General features: G+C 42.2%; 1 protein-coding gene across 1 annotated transcript; it reads right to left on the bottom strand.

Moving 5' to 3' along the window:
- Positions 1 to 807: 807 nt before the first annotated feature.
- On the bottom strand, positions 808 to 17,204 carry abhd15a (abhydrolase domain containing 15a). The gene is made up of 3 exons (XM_079245781.1): positions 16,444 to 17,204; positions 3,072 to 3,424; positions 808 to 1,616 (listed from the first exon to the last, which is right to left on the bottom strand). The coding sequence occupies exons 1-3, from the start codon at positions 16,981 to 16,983 to the stop codon at positions 956 to 958; spliced, it is 1,554 nt and encodes a 517-aa protein (XP_079101907.1). The 5' UTR covers positions 16,984 to 17,204; the 3' UTR covers positions 808 to 955.
- Positions 17,205 to 17,806: the final 602 nt, after the last annotated feature.

The raw sequence follows: 17,806 nt of genomic DNA, 5'->3' as shown, positions 1-17,806 counted from the left end.
CATTTAATTATATGTTTAATTTATTTTAATGCACAAAAATGAGTACAAGTGGCATACATTTCATAGAAAAAGAGAAATAACAAAAAGTCTTGAATGTATCTTCCTGGTGTGAAACCAGCAACAGGGGCTTCACCAATAGATTTTGACCAGCCGAAGAAAAAAACCCCCAAAAAATAGACCTAAAAGAGTTTAAATGATTTAACAGAAATATGCCTCCGGCCACTAACACATTATCATAACTGATGCAGACATACAGCTACAAACCCCCCTAGCTAAAACACACACGCCCTCGATTTCATATATTAATACATAAAATAAGCAGTAGATAAATTGAAAAATATATCCACTAAATTAATTTAGCTCAAATTAATTTGAGTGTATTTTAATTTAGCCAAGGCAGAAGGCTTTCTGACCAGTAAACATACTTTTTGTAAGCTACTAGAAGCAAATTGTCCCAAATGACAGTGCAGATCTTAAGGCAAACTATGCAAATGTGGTAACATATTAACAAAATGTGCAGATGTGAAGAAGATTAAATTCATTAATAAATGTATGTACATGAATAAAATTGCAAAACAGCAATATTAAGCTTCACACAGGCACAGATTTGACTCTTTCACATCCCAAATGCAAATAATGTTCTTGAGTATCAGTGCAGATTAATTATGGTGCCTCGTGGAGTTTTCCCCTCTCAGTGCAACGAGTGGGTTTGTGTTTTGTTTTGTTTATACTGTGTCTCACCTTCCAGCTGATTTACAGATGGCTGAGATGCCTCAAGCATAGGCTTGAATTCAGAGATCTCTGTGTTAGTAAACACTGACATAAGCAATGCACGGTCCAAAAAAAATTCAGTTTTTCAGGTGTGAGAAAGAAGAACATTCATCAACTTCAATTAATTCACAAGCGTGCAAACGGCATGATACTTTTACAAGGCACCCACAACTTCAGTTCAGCTTTATCTTGTGTAGGACCTCTGCCAGTTGTAAATGGCATGGATATTGTGGGAACACGCTGGAACCCGTTTACAGGTACTGACACTGCGGTGACGGAACACCCTCCCTCCTGCAACTCCCCCCAGCCCTCTTCTCCTTGCAGCCAGCTGCTTTGCTCTTTCCTCTGCACTGAAAAAGTCAGTGGTGGCCCTGAAAAATTGAAATATAACTCTGTGGCTCCAGTTAATATCATGACTTTTCACCACACTGTTTGCAGCAGCCACAGAACTAACTACACTTGATGCACCAGTAACACTCCTCTCTGACTGGGTGGAGAAACCACAGTGACCTCCATGCTCTGTCAGAAGCAGAAAAAAGTGGGGGTTGGTCTCAAAGAGTTCCAAGGGAACTGTGGTCTGAGCATCTCCGCGGATAGGGTCATCCTTAGCACACACACTCAGAACAGGAATAGCTACTTCATCTACGTCTCTTAAAGGTTCATTTCGTTCCCAGTAAGCATCCCAGGCACCTGAAGTATTGCTGCAACTGTTGGTTCCTGTTGACACCGTTGGTGCACAGCCCACATGTCCAGTCTGACAGAACAGAGCTTCCTCCACACCACGCAGTGTACAGGCGGAAAAAAGGGCGTTTGTTTGGAATGTCTTACCCAGCGCTGTTCTGTACCTACAAGATGGACATGCAGGAAACATGACATGTAGACAAAGACATGGAAGCAGTTGTCAAAAGACAGCAAGTGAGAAACACTACATCAATATCATGAGCTGCACAAGTTTTGTACTCTCTGATGGTCTTTATTTGAGAAACTTAACCTGGGTCACGATGTCCCTCCAAATCAATTACTTGACAACAACCAGGCCATCTGTTTCTATGGTAACGTGGTTGTTTCCCCAATTGTTTGTGCTTCTCCAATAAATAGTATGTTAGACTTACAAGTACTGTTTTGTCTATCTTTTTGCTGTTTTTTCCCCCCCAAGTAAAAAAAAAGAAAAAAAAAAAACAGAAACAGCCCTGCAATCTTTAAAAAATCTTTTGTGCTTTACTGTGAGAAAGATATAGAAAGGGTGAAGCTGTTTTTTTCATTCTACCAAAATAAAGTTTATATATTTTTAAAAGAGGAACATTTTTGAAAATAACAGTGTACATGAAAAGTAGCTGCGTTTGTTACAAGAACTACAGAATCTTGAAAAACCTTCATGCTGGTGTAACGGTGGCAGTGCTGTATGGAAGACTGAAACCGTGAAAATCAAAAGAATATACAGAAATATAAAAACGCCTCAATTTATAGGTATGCCAATATATTAGAATATACAGAATATTTTTATACTGATAAAATGTGACATATTATAGTATTATTCTAGTCATTTTCAACTGATTTCATTGAACTCTTTTTTGTACTTCCAGTTTATTTACTTCTCCATGCCATTTTCAGTTTATTTAGTTTGACTTTTCATTTTATATTACTTTACTTTTTAGAGTTTTTGTTAGCTTCACAATTGATATTTTTCCTTTTTTCTTTTTATTTCACATTTTATTTATTAATTTACTGGCACTTTTTTTTAATTCATGGTCATATTTATGTCCTCATTACTTACATGTTTGTATTTTATTCATTTATTTGTTTAAACATATTTATTATTTCTTTGTATATCTTTTACATTTTTGACTCCTTACACATTTCTGTTTTCATTTCTCCCTCATTATGTAAATCAGAGGTGGGGTCTTTGAAGGCATGTCCTGGTAGAAGATCCTTGCCTATAGGTCAAACAACAATGAGCAGATTACAGGCTCAAAGTGAAAGGAGGACTATACAGCTGAGCCTGGGTAGTTCTGCCTTGCTTTGTTGCTTTTAGCCATGTTGGGGGAAACATTGCATTCAATATCTTTGTAACCTCACAGGTACAGTCCACACAGAAATTCACTAGCTGACCAGCAGGTTCCAATCTAGACTTTTTTCTATAGTCCTAGCTATTGTTTCCATCAGCAAGTACTCAACTTAATAACAGATATCTGGGAAGGCAGATATCTGTATAACAGGTGAGAACTCATTTTTTATTGTTTCACACTGTAAATATATTTCATGCAAACATGTTTACATCTTGTTCAGCTCTTTCTTCTTACCTGCTGAGACACATCTTCTGGTACAAAGCCAGTGCCCACTCTAGGGGCCAACAAAGCCCATTCTCATACCAGCTCTGACAGCGAAACACAGGGGACAGGCAGACAGCCGCCGTCACATAGCTTGATGATCCACACTCTCCCAAGTAAGACAGGAGGAGGCCTGACCCAGAGCTCTCACTCACTGCATACAGTCTCCCTGCTGGCTGTCGGTAGCGAATGTAGCGCACAGCTTCACGCAGATCTGTGGGGTCGCCAAACTGCTGCAGTTTGAGGGTGGTAAGTGGTGTGCCGTTGTGACAACGGCGGTTGAAAACTGCCGGAAGGTAGCCATGGGACAGTGCCATTTCACACAGCTAGAGAAAAGAGAGGCAGGAATGAATAAATAAAAGGATAGCCTAGTGTCTCAAAAACACAAGGCTGTGAAATGGTTTATGACAGACAAGGAATGTAGTTTATACACGCTACATTGATATAAAGCAATCCTCTTTTGTTGCCCTTTTGAGGAGGCCACAATGTTGACTTTCTGTGGCCTCATCTCTTGGTTTTATTTAACAATGCCTCCTTTTAGAACAATGTTTCCTTTTTCTTCCACTAAATCTCAACACAGCTGTTCCACCTGAACATGTACGATATGACTTTGGTAGAGAAAAAGGATCCGCCTGTTGTTGGTTTAGACACATATGGAGTAAGAATTTCTTTTGTCTTATTGCACCTACTTCTCATTATATTAAAATGCTTCTTTTATCATACTTGTGGATTTGACTGGTCTGTATTATGAATTCTATCCTATAATTCTAATGTTATTCTATAGTCATTTGGATAACAAACACTGTTATGTTTTCAAAGGTGAAGTGTACATGAACCATGAACCTGACATGCAGGTCTTGTGGGAGGAAGTCAGATAACCCCTGGAGAGAACATGCAAAACTCCATGCAGAAAAGCCACTGTTAAAACCTCCCCCCAGTCAAGGTTTGAACCAGTAACCTTAATGCTGTGAGGTCACAGCGCTAACCACTATGCCACTGTGGTGCATACAACTCAGCATTCCTGCCATAGCTCAGCCTTAGAGGTTGTAACAGCTTAAAACATGAAAATGTCTACTTGTTCGTACGCTCATTCCATAGACTGTATTTAAAGAGATGGACGTAGCCTCCAAGACGCTCCCCCCTTAGGTTTCTGAAGAGCTAAATTGAAGCTCCGTGGGCGGTTCCTACCATCACCATCTTGGCAGGGGCATGCGTGTAGTCTCGCCCGGAAAATACAAATATGGGCAAAGAGGTGGAGCTGAGAAGGGGGCTGTGAGCGTCATGGTGGATGATTGACTTCAAGCGAACTTCGAGCTGCCTGTAGCTATGAACTTACCACGCTAACAGGAGTTAATCAGCTGACAGAGGCAAGCGGGCTAAAGCTAAGTCACGTGGTTAACCGGCTAAAAACCATGGCCGTTCTGCGTTCTTCCTACTTAAAGTGGGAGATCAGGTACCTGTCAATTAAAACGACACGCCCCTAAATATGCTGATTTTCGAGACAAATTACTTTTAAATGGGCGAGTTAGAAAAAAATTCACTCCCCCCACAGTTGTCTTGAAGGTAAACCTGACCTATTAAACCGAAAATGGATTTTTGTACCAGGTTGTAAACATGTTTATTTCTGCTGTGAAGTTGGCCTTTTTAACACAGGAGTTTATGGGGATTTGCTCTGTTTAAGCCAACCCCTAGCAGATGAGGAGGGAACTACAGTTTTATGCACTTACGCATAGGCTTCATCGCTGGAGGTTGCTGCTTGGTTAAGTCCCACAATACCTACACGTTATCATACTTCAGGATGATGGCCTTCAGTTTGAGAACAAACAAGCATTTGTCGCAACTCTTAGACCCGGTTTTGTCCTTAAGAACAGCCCGTGTCATGCATGATCTCAGCTGAGATAATGTTCCTGCAGCCCACAGAAAACTTTCACTGCAGCTTCCCTTGAAGAACGCTGAAAGTGAAAAAAAAAAGAGCTTAAAGGGTATAAAAACTAAATATAAAAACTTGCAATGTCACTAGCAGGATGTCTGCCTGTTCAGTCAACTGTACTGAAACAAATATGGAATGACTTGTTTTATCTACTGAACTGCTATCTTTTCTTTTTTTTTTGTTTAGCTTTAGAGAAATTGGGTATCAAGAAAAGGTTGAGCAGTGGGGGCATAGCTGAAAAAGTCATGCCATTTCCATGAAGTGACAGAATATGTTAAAGTTTACTTTTCAACAGTCCTTTGTGCTACAGACAAGTCCTTATGAACATCTGGATTACAGACTACAGGGACAAGGATGGTCTAGTTTAACAGCTGGGTTGAGCTATAACTGAAGCTCAACTTGTCCATAGATAACTACTTTAACTTGAATATTTTTGGATGTAAACATATTTTCTGGAAATGACTTGCAGATTTAATCATAGTATATTTGAAACTGATCCTAACGTTATTAAATGACAGTTTAGTATTCGTGATTTCCACAATATGCCATCATAATTTTGTGTTTCAAAGTCCATATATAATACTTCAATTTAGGGCTGGGCGATATATCGAATATACTCGAGATATCGTGGCTAGTCCTCTGTGCGATATAGAAAATGCCTATATTTGTCATATTTGAGTACCTTGTTGTCACGCAGGTGTTTATAGCTGTGGGCGGGTTTCCTCCATCCTCCTCGACTCTGCACCGCTTTGCACAGAGAGTTAAAGCAAGCGCACCTAGTTACGTACATAACGTGAGCTACGTGCTACGTCATAAGAGGCAGCATGTAGCCACTGTTGCCAACTTGGCGACTTTCTCGCTAAATCTGGCGACTTTTTTGTGAAAAGCGACAAGCGACAAATCTAGCGACTTTTACTGGAGTTATTGGAGACTTTCCTGGTGTTTTGGCGACTGACTTTAAAGCGCATATTGTAAAGTTATTGTTATGAACGAGAGTCTCTCCCCGTCCTAAAGCACCCAGTCGCTCCGGCTGCAGCTGCAGCCAGTCAGAGGAGCAGAGAGGACACCTGCACGACTCCACCTACAGTCACAATGAATAAGCCACATCCGCCACTGATCCCGCTCTGGATTACAGAGTGGGACGTAAATTACAAAGTTTTTCACGTCACGCAAAAATAATTAATCATATTTGATTACATTCACAACCTCTGTCACTTACTCGCCTCATCCACAGTGTGTGTGACACAAGCATATTTATCTAGCTCGTCATGTCTCTAGACAGTACAGAAAGGAGTGGGAATCAAATCCTGAATTAAAAGCTGGCTGAAGCCGTTTATTGGAGACAATACGAGGACATTCTGCCTGGATTAAGACTGATTTCTACGCTAAACTCTGAGATTAAAAAATACACAACAACTCAAAAACGTATCCATAAAGCAAAGCCTTATAATAGTTCAACCCAAAGCAAGCTAAAACAAAAAAAAAGAAGACTAAACTAAAAGTAAGAAAACTACACAAATTAAAAAAACATAAATGTATCTCCCCCTCCCTGAGCCGTCACCTTATTGTGGTGGAGGGGTTTGTGCGTCCCAAAGATCCTAGCAGCTATGTTGTCGGGGGCTTTATGCCCCTGGTAGGGTCACCCATGGCAAACAGGTGTCTAGGGGAGGGACCAGACCAAGCACGGCTCATCGACCTCTACGATGACGACCTTCGCCCATGGGGCCCGGTCGGGCTCAGCCCGAAAGGGTTACATGGGCCCCACCTCCCGTGGGCTTACCATCTGCGGGAGGAGCTGTAGGGGTCGGGTGCAGTGTGAGCTGGGCGGCAGCAAGGGGCGGGGACCCTGGCGGTCCGATCCCCGGCTGCAGAAGCTGGCTCTAGGGACGTGGAACGTCACCTCTCTGGTGGGGAAGGAGCCTGAGCTTGTGCGCGAGGTTGAGCGGTTCCGGCTAGATATAGTTGGACTCACCTCGACGCATGGCTTGGGCTCTGGAACCAGTACCCTCGAAAGGGGCTGGACTTTCTTCCACTCTGGAGTTGCTCATGGTGGGAGGCGCTGAGCAGGTGTGGGCATTCTCATCAGCCCCCAGCTTGGTGCCTGCACGTTGGGGTTTACCCCGGTGGATGAAAGGGTAGTTTCCCTCCGCCTCCGGGTGGGGGGACGGGTCCTGACTGTTGTCTGTGCTTATGCACCGAACAGCAGTTCAGAGTACCCACCCTTTCTGGAGTCCTTGGAGGGAGTGCTGGAGGGTGCTCCTTCTGGGGACTCCATTGTTCTGCTGGGGGACTTCAATGCTCACGTGGGCAATGACAGTGAGACCTGGAGGGGAGTGATTGGGAGGCATGGTCCCCCTCCTCTGAACCCAAATGGTGTTTTGTTATTGGACTTCTGTGCTCGTCATGGATTGTCCATAACGAACACCATGTTCCAACATAAGAGTGTCCATATGTACACCTGGCATCAGGATTCCCTGGGCCGCAGTTCGATGATCGATTTTGTAGTCGTATCGTCGAACCTGCGGCCACATGCCTTGGACACTCGGGTGAAGAGGGGGGCGGAGCTGTCAACTGATCACCACCTGGTGGTGAGTTGGCTCAGGTGGTGGGGGAGGAGGCCGGTCAGATCTGGCAGGCCCAAACGTGTTGTGAGGGTCTGCTGGGAACGCCTGGCTGAGTCCCCCGTCAGAGCGAGCTTCAACTCCCACCTTCAGCAGAGCTTCAACCATGTCCCGAGTGAGGCAGGGGACATTGAGTCCGAATGGGCTGTGTTCCGTGCCTCTATTGCTGAGGCGGCCGGCCGGAGCTGTGGCTGTAAGGTCGTTGGTGCCTGTCGTGGCGGTAATCCCAGGACTCGTTGGTGGACACCAACAGTGAGGGATGCCGTCAAGCTGAAGAAGGAGTCCTATCGGGCCTTCTTGGCCTGTGGGACTCTGGAGGCAGCTGATGGGTACCGGCGGGCTAAGTGGCATGTGGCTTCGGCTGTTGCCGAGGCAAAAACTCGGGCATGGGAGGAGTTCGGCGAGGCCATGGAGAAAGACTTCTGGACGGCTTCGAGGAGATTCTGGTCCACCATCCGGCGGCTCAGGAGGGGGAAGCAGTGCTCCGTCAATACTGTGTACTTTGGAGATGGGGAGCTGCTGACCTCAACTCGGGACGTAGTGGGTCGGTGGAAGGAATACTTCGAAGACCTCCTCAATCCTACCAACACGTCTTCCGATGAGGAATCAGAGTTGGCGGACTCAGGGGTGGACTCTCCTATCTCTGGGGCTGATGTCACTGAGGTGGTCAAAAAGCTCCTTGGCGGCAAGGCTCCGGGGGTGGATGAGATCCGCCCGGAGTTCCTTAAGGCTCTGGATGCTGTGGGGCTGTCCTGGCTGACACGCCTCTGCAGCATTGCGTGGACATCAGGGGCAGTACCGCTGGATTGGCAGACTGGGGTGGTGGTCCCCCTTTTTAAGAAGGGGGACCGGAGGGTGTGTTCCAATTACAGGGGAATCACACTCCTCAGCCTCCCTGGTAAGGTCTATTCAGGGGTCCTGGAGAGGAGGGTCCGCCGGATAGTTGAATCCCGGATTGAGGAGGAGCAGTGTGGTTTTCGTCCTGGTCGCGGAACAGTGGACCAGCTCTATACCCTCTTTGGGGTCCTGGAGGGGGCATGGGAGTTTGCCCAACCAGTCTACATGTGTTTTGTGGACCTGGAGAAGGCATTCGACCGTGTCCCCTGGGGGCTCCTGTGGGGGGTACTCCGGGAGTATGGGGTACCGGACCCCCTTGTAAGGGCTGTCCGGTCCCTGTACGACAGGTGTCAGAGCTTGGTCCGCATTGCCGGTAGTAAGTCGGATTCATTTCCGGTGAGGGTTGGACTCCACCAAGGCTGCCCTTTATCACCGATTCTGTTCATAACTTATATGGACAGAATTTCTAGGCGCAGCCGAGGTGTTGAGGGGATCCGACTTGGTGGCCTCAGGATTGGGTCCCTGCTTTTTGCGGATGACGTGGTCCTGTTGGCTTCATCTGGTCGTGATCTCCAGCTCTCGCTTGAGCGATTCGCGGCCGAGTGTGAAGCGGCTGGGATGAGAATCAGCGCCTCCAAATCTGAGACCATGGTCCTAAGCCGGAATACGGTGGATTGCCCTCTCCGGGTCGGGAGTGAGGTCCTGCCTCAAGTGGAGGAGTTTAAATATCTCGGGGTCTTGTTCACGAGTGAGGGAAAGATGGAGCGCGAGATCGACAGACGGATCGGTGCGGCGTCTGCAGTAATGCGGGCTCTGCGCCGGTCTGTCGTGGTGAAGAAGGAGCTGAGCCAGAAGGCGAAGCTCTCGATTTACCAGTCGATCTACATTCCTACCCTCACCTATGGTCATGAGCTGTGGGTCGTGACCGAAAGAACGAGATCTCGTATACAGGCGGCTGAAATGGGTTTCCTCCGCAGGGTGGCCGGGCTCACCCTTAGAGATAGGGTGAGGAGCTCGGTCATCCGGGAGGGGCTCAGAGTAGAGCCGCTGCTCCTCCGCATCAAGAGGAACCAGTTGAGGTGGCTCGGGCATCTGGTCAGGATGCCTCCTGGACGCCTCCCTGGTGAGGTGTTCCAGGCACGTCCCTCTGGGAGAAGACCCCGGGGAAGACCCAGGACACGCTGGAGGGATTATATCTCTCGGCTGGCCTGGGAACGCCTCGGGATCCCCCCCGCAGAGTTGGCAAATGTGGCTGGGGAGAGGGAAGTCTGGGCTTCCCTGCTTAGGCTGCTGCCCCCGTGACCCGACTCCGGATAAGCGGCAGAAGATGGATGGATGGATAAATGTATCTCTGTCAAAGTGTCTCTTTTGGGTCACTGTGCAGTCCCAAGTCCAGAAAAAGGAGGAGGGTTGAATATGCAGCTAGCTATTCCACAAAACATAAGAATCCTTTGGTTAAATTTGATAATCTAACATTTAATAAAGGAGGACAAAGCTGATTTATGTGGTTTTAATGGTATTCAAAATAATTTTTCAAAAGGATAGCCTGTTTCAGTGGCAAAAAAGAAAAGAATAGAAGAAAAATAGTACAGGATCCATCATCTGGCGGTGGTTTGGATACCGGAGAGAAGATGTTGACCAAACAACTGTTGTATGCAAAGTATGTCGCAAAAGTGTCGCCACAAAAGGTAGTAGTACCACAAATTTATTTAATCACTTGAAAAGTCACCCCCTAGAGCACCTATTTTCATACGTTGCATTTATTACATCATGTAAAGGCACTTTACTTTGTTTTAAAATGACATGTTTCTGCCACTGCTTTAACTGTTCAATAAATACGGTTTTGATCAATTTGCTTTGTTACAGTTTCATCCTTTTGGCATGAATGTTTAAAATCAGCATATCTTAATGCAGTATGAACAATTATGTTTTAATATAGACACAAAATCATCTTACTGATGTTATTGTCTGCACCAAAGCATTAATTCAAGGCTAAGGTAAATATCGAGATATATATCGTATATCGTGACATGCCATAAAAATATTGGGATATTACTAAAAGGTCATATCGCCCAGCCCTACTTCAATTTGCACTTTAATATACAAACTTAATCCTTCAAAGTAAAAGAAAAAATCTTCGTACCTTTTCATTTACTTGGGATATAATAAAAGTATTTATTTTCAACAAATGGTTGAGTAAATAGTGAATACTATAATAAAACTAGTTGAATGGTCAAACTTGAAACAGCAATGGGATAGCAATCACTCAAAATTTGAAATCTGGGTTGACACTCAAGTTACTGACTTAAAAAACATGATTTTTTTTAACCATACAGTGTTTTGTTCACTATATTCCCTCACTTGTTGCAAAGCAGTTGCTTCTCCAACATATACATCATAAATCCTTGAGATCTCAACCAATTTTTCAAAACAACTGAATTGGCTTTAAAAGTCAAATGTTTATTTATAATATTTTACATTTTGGCATATCGGACAGCTTTCTTATTACATTCGAACATTCAATTTCTGTTTTTTTCCTCTTTTTGCTTGTAAAACTACTGCAACTTAAGTGCAAACTCTGCCTTCTAAATCAATTAATTACATGAAACCTGTCAGCACAAAGACAGAATAAAAATAAGGCATTGCTGTGGTCAACAATCAGAGTGGACATAGTATGCAGACACTTTTGTCTTTCATCTCAAAAGTACGACATAAATGATGATTCTGTGGCAAATCATCAACATATAAATTATTCAAACAAGTTATGTTTTGCTTTAAACCTGCAGAAATCTCCCTGGAATGCAGAAAAAGTGCCAGAATCACTGCATTAAATATTTACCAACTGCAAAATACAGCAGTAGTGTCAACCCATTTGTTTTTAAATATACAAAGAAGATTTCTCATTGCAGCTACACTACAGGGCAGTGCTGAGTGAATACATTGTAATGCTATTCATTTATTTATTCGTTTGCTTCTTCCTCAGAGTAAACAATAAGATTTTGAATCACTGTGAATCAAGAGGAACACACAAGTGGAAGGCTAACATGAATATGGAACACTTCAGAGTTCAGCTTAATTCCCAAAGATGAAGTGCTACATGATTAGATATTTTACAGCTTAAATGAGAGCTGTGAGCGATGAATGTGGGAGCTGAGATGAAATGAGGTGATATGAGTGTGAACTGGTTAGTTCCTGCCATTGCTTGTCAGCTCAGGTATGAATCTGGCCTCGTAGTGGACACCAAAATTAGACATTTACTGTGAAATCAGTGTTCAAATTTTTTGGCACATCCATACTGTAGCATCATTGTTATTGGTAAAAATTTCACTGAATCTAAAGCCATTGTACAATCCATGTTCTAGTATCAAAAGCTATTTTTTTCTCCACAGGAAATACACAATGACTCATGATGAAGTATAGATTTATATTAGGCCATACAGACACATGCAGCCTAAAGCAAACAACTGCCACTGAGATTTTACTTAGTATTTGGATGAACAACAGGAAAAGAATGAAATTATCTGATATGATTTTTAAAAATAATTTTCCTCATAACAACTGTGTGCACTGAAAATATGAACTTTTACAAGAGTTCATTTCAGAAACAGAATAAACAAATGACAGACACTCCGGGAGTTTTCTGCCAGGGCTGATTAAATGTCAGCTTAGTGTCAAATTCCTTTAGCATAGACAACCCTCACTGCTCTGACATTACGACTAAGGCACTATCAGCATGAGCCCTTTGCAGTCCAGTAATATTTCCCATAATTCAGAATGAATATCTTAAATGACTTCAGCTACAAAAATCATTGTGTTGAAATAAGTCACAAATCATTATCAGTTAGGTTGTGGTTTAGTTAAAAGCTGTAGTGACAGAAAAGAGCCTCTTTGCAAAAATGCTGTCCTCTTCACAGGCAAATGTGTTAGTCTGAACTCCTTTTATAAACTATGTGATCAGCTACATCAGCTACATTATGATTTCATATAAAGTATTTTCAGTGAGGAAGAATAAAGGAAAAATCTGACCTTTTCAGGCAAAAGTCCCACCTTTCTTTATAACAACGGATTTTTAGGTGAGTTTGTTACATTTGTCCAAAAGCACAATATTGGCATGTTGTCCATTTCATCTGCAGTTAAAATGTCAGTTTGACATGACTGCAGAGTTATACACAAATGCTACCAAAAACTGGGGAGTAGATGCATGTATTGTAAAGGTTTTTGTTTAATTATCCTTTTAAAAAGGGAAGAAATTTCCCTAATTTCTCTCACATTTATCCATCCACCAGCTCCTAAATCATTTACTAAATTCCCTGCACTGTTCACCTGCTATGAGAATAAAACTTTACTAGCAACATTGGAAATCAGTCTGTAACATATTTTATTGTAATATTTTATGGACAGTGTTAATTCTCAGCCAACCTCTGCCAACATCAAAGTATGGACTTTGCAGAGAAATCGGAGGGCTGGAAATCACAGCTTAATGAACAGAAAACTTAGTAGCCTTGGAGACACACAGATGGTATTGAGTTATATCTAGTGAATATATTTATGATAAAGACAGTTATTGAGCAACACACCGTGAATTCAATGTAACTAGGTCATAACATTAAGGACAGAAATAAATCTGCTCATGTGATGGCTGTTTATACGATGAGCTGAGACGACTGCAACAGCTGGATGTCGGCTTTGGAAAGAACGTTTCTAAACAGAAGAGAAGAGATAAAATGTATTTTATTTATTATTATTATTATTATTATTAATATCACAATTATAAATATCAATAATAATAATAATAATAATAATAATAATAATAATAATAATAATAATAATCTTTGCTTTCTCAAGTAAAGCTGCAGCAGCTAGTTGAAGTTCAAATTTACTCTGGAACATGAACATTAATCTGCTGTGTTATTATTATTATTATTATACAAATATGATGCATTCTGGAGGGGCTAAACTGTGTTAGAACACTTATTTTCCATCTTTTCTTTTCTTAATTTGAACTGTAGTGGCTGGTGGTGCCTAACACACATCTTAATGGCTGCGAGCATATGGGTGTGTGTCTTTTTGTATATTTTTGTGAAATGCTGATGACCTGTCTAGAGTATCACCGGTGTTTGCTGGGATATTCTACAGGACAAAATAAGTCCAGATAATGAAAGAACAGATTAGGATCATTACAACAATTAGTATCATTATGTCCATTATTATCAGCAGCAGGAATAGAACCAGAGTTTATACCTTAATGGTCACTGAACAGTATGCATCTCACTACTGAATAAGTTGTTTCTTTTTAGTTAAAGTTTTTTATTTTTCTAAAAATGCTCATTTAATCTGCATCAGATTAGTTGGTTACATTAGTCGGGACACAGGTTACTGCACTGATTTGTTTGAAGCAATGTGGATAAGAGTTTAAATAGATGTTTTGAGCTTCATCAGTTCATTCAAACAGAAGTGAAAGGATACTGAACACTGCTAAGATTTTACACAAAGTGTTGTGTAAATGTTTGTCTTTGCTGCCTTTTGCCTTTAGGGTGCAATTAACTGTTTACCCATAATAATTTCTAAAAGAGCAAACCTAATTTGGCAAGTATATAATCCTAACTATCCTTGTAAATTTAGTGTATGTGCAAGTTCTGCTCCTCAGGCTCAAACTGGCCACCATTTAGATGCATCTGCCTTTTATTTAACTTTTAAAATGACCACTTTATTAATATTGTAAATTGAAATTTAAAGTCCAGTATTGAAGATGCACATGGTGTGCTTTGGTTTGATGTCCTGTATCACCAGCTGTGGGATAGGTAGGAAGTATAAGACATCAAATGAAACAAATGCCATTAAGGATTATTCATCAATACATAAATGAAGAGGGGTTTACAGGGATGCTGCTTAATATCCGGATTAAATTCACTGCTTCATAATATTAATCCAGTGCATTAGATCATGAGGGGGAAATACACAATTTAGCAATGTTTATCTACTGTTACAAACTGATGCTAAAGGCTTACAGCCTCATTGATTTGTTTAGAAAAGGCGGTCCTTGAAAGATGCTGTCAACATGTGAGTTGTGGAAGAAAATGTCAATCACTGTCCTTTTTCGCTACTTTGTCTGTGAGCACATTTACACAAAAGGCAGAAAACCAAACTGTCAAACTTCATCCTCAGTTATAGCATTAAACGTTGGAGAACTCTTAATATTCTGTGCAAAACATCTTACGTTAGTAAAAGTGCTGCACAATAACGAGGTATCAAGAGAATAAATTGCAAATGGACATGTTCTTAAATTTGGCATTGCAGAATTGATATTGAATAAAAAAAACTTTAACCAACTGTGAGAAAAAAAACCCAAATATATTAATATTAAAAGAAAATAAGATGAATAAAATATAGAGTATATAGTGAACATGGCAACATCTATGTAGGTCATTATGTGAAAGGAAAAAGGGAGACAAGGAGCATGAGAAAACCTAGCATATAATTCTGAATAATTTAGGAGTATATGACTCATTTATTATTGTATAAATTCCTGAAATGGGTTGAGTTAAAAACAGTGACATGGACCACAAGCCCACAGACTTCCCAGACTTAACCTTGCTGTTTCTTCTGTTTCACAAACAGAAACTTGTGTGTATGCTTATGCAAACATGAGCTCTTTTTATCTCCTTCTCAAACTGTACCAGATTTCTGCATAGCGAGTCTCCCTAGTGACAATCTTCTCTGGTGTATATCCCTTCTGGTGCCTCTGCTTCCAGCCCTCTCAAGCGTAACGGGCTGACAGCTTCACACATACGCTAGTCTGATAAAAATACCGAAAACTGCAGATCTGGTTAAGACACTTCTATTACCATTCTCCATAAATGTCATCTTTTGTTCTTTTTGTTACACTCTGTACTTAGCTTTTAATTGATCATTGTCTAACTTACTCTTTTAAACACATGATTACATCCTCTCTAGTTTGCTTTCTAAGACTATTCTGTTAGAGCTGTTTCTTCTGACAGGAGCTAACACTGAGCTGAGAAAAGATTTGCAGACAGCAGTTGAGTATAAAATTAAACTTGATGCTTAGGTTCCCTGAATGGTGAAAGATCCAGTAGGCATTCATGTGGCAAGGCGGTGCGCTTGCAGGCTTCACAAGTCAAGCGATGCATTGTAATCCCTCACTCAATTACCTCTGTCTGTCTATTGAAAGAACAGACTACTGCTCCTTTTTTTTTTTTTTTTTTTACTGCTCTGCTCCTCTCCGCTTGTTGATTTACAAAAGCATTTCCTTTAAATAACTGAAGCAATCTGCCTTAATTACACAATATACTTTTGCACATGCAAACAGAATGTATGCATGTGTTTATATAAATAACTTGAATAATTACTTTACCTATTATGATAACCTTATCATTTCATACTCCGGCAATGAAAATCCTCATTCCTGGTTTGTCTAAAAGTGTACAATGCTAACGTATATAGACAATAAAGCAATACACTGTAACCTGCTCCTTTCTATTATGCTGACAATAAAGAAAAAGAGCAGTTGTGAAGTGTTCCCAACATGGCTCATTAAACCAACTTAACATTTGTGACGACAATGGGACCAATGGGTCAGTTAAGCACCACATTGCAGGCAGTATAATGTCCAAACTAGCAGCCTATCACGTTTGTGAAAAATCCTGGGTGAATTTGGTAGTCTGGCTTTAAACACATCCACAGGGGTACATTTATTATGACTTTCCCCCTATTCTCTGTATTTTTTATTCATTCATTCATTCATTCATTTTCCGAACCGCTTATTCCAATTCAGGGTCGCGGGGAAGCTGGAGCCTATCCCAGCTGGCTTTGGGCGACAGGCAGGGTACACCCTGGACAGCTCGCCAGTCCATCGCAGCTGTATTTTTTAATTTAATTTAATTTAATTTTTAGCTCCATCACTAAAGTGTGTAAGACAAGCCAAGAACGCACAGGTTACCTTTAACACAGTTCTTGTTATCTTCCCGAAAGAGTTGGGGATGATGAGAAGAACTGGACTGGTAGAGTGACTTGAGGTTCTGCGTCTTTTCTGGTACGACGGCACAGCCCAGTCCAACGACACCAACCCGTCATCGCTCATCTGCAGGTTGTCCCGAACAAACTGGATGGATCTGTCGTACGGCCAACACGCCTCGTACACAGCCTGAAGCAAGGCGCAGGCTCGCCATGTCCACCCGACACACGGCGAGTACTTAGTGAAAGTCTCACAGTGTTTCTGAAGGTAATTGGCCAGGGCAGACGGTTTGCATATGAGCACTGCGGTGTGTGCGTTCTGCTCGGCCACATCTCCAACACAGACCGGCTGGGCGATGTCGTTCCCTTCCCGGTACGAGCCGGTCCTGTCCTTCGCTCTCCGCTGCGAGATCCCCAATCTTTGAAGCGCACCATCCGACTGCTGCCTTGTGCCAAAGTATTTGGAACCTGGCCATATAAAGAGCACCAGGATCAGAATGCACAAAGCGACAAGCCATCCCACCATTGGCACGGCTGTGAGGAACAACACGAGGACAAGGCGAACACTTCCACAGTTAGTTCTGGAGACGAAGCTGATTTATGGACATTATGAGAAGCAGCAAAAAGGAAACAAAGTCACTCTACACTTTCCAGCTCTTTTCTAAAAGGGTGCTCAGCTCCGAACAGAAGATTTTCTTTAGCACCCCACTAGTCCCAGTGCGCACCAGTCCCTGTTCTCATGCCAGCTCGGTCCACAATATCCGAACACACCATTTTACCGTCTCTTACTTTAAGATGAATGAGACGTTTCTTGGGTTCAGGGCGACCGTGTCACCTCCGTCCAACAGCTTGGAGCGCGAGAAAAGATAGACACGGAGCGAGTTGTTGGAAACGCCCCCCTCCCCGTGTCCACCCCCTTGACTGAACAGGTAGCCTACTCCGTGCTTAACGACCCATTCGTTTAGTTACTTCCAGGAACTCGGAGCAGTAAGGTGCCCCTGGATCTTTTCGTCAACCCATCCACCTTTCTGAGAAAATGAATGAAAGAAGAAAAATTATTTATTTTAATAAGCAAACCAGGCATAAGAACATATTTGCTACTAGAGGTGAACTTTTCTGTATCAGATCTGCATTCTTTCTGAAAGAATTTGGCAACATGTGCTCATAGTGACCTTGTACTTTTAATCCATTGAGAGGACAGGCATGAATTAAACAATGAAAGGTAGCTACTTTTGGTCTACACTGTTCAAAGTCATGTAACCTGCTGAGTGAGGCTCTGCTTCAGCTTGTGCCCCAGTGTGTCGTTGGGACTATTCATTTTGAATATGCAATTCAAGGCATGGCAGTTT

The sequence above is a fragment of the Telmatherina bonti genome (genome assembly GCF_933228915.1).
Source record: "Telmatherina bonti genome assembly, chromosome: 9".
In the NCBI taxonomy this organism is placed as follows: domain Eukaryota; kingdom Metazoa; phylum Chordata; class Actinopteri; order Atheriniformes; family Telmatherinidae; genus Telmatherina; species Telmatherina bonti.
Note: the sequence above shows the minus strand (reverse complement) of the source record. Positions and strands in the feature narration are given on the sequence as shown.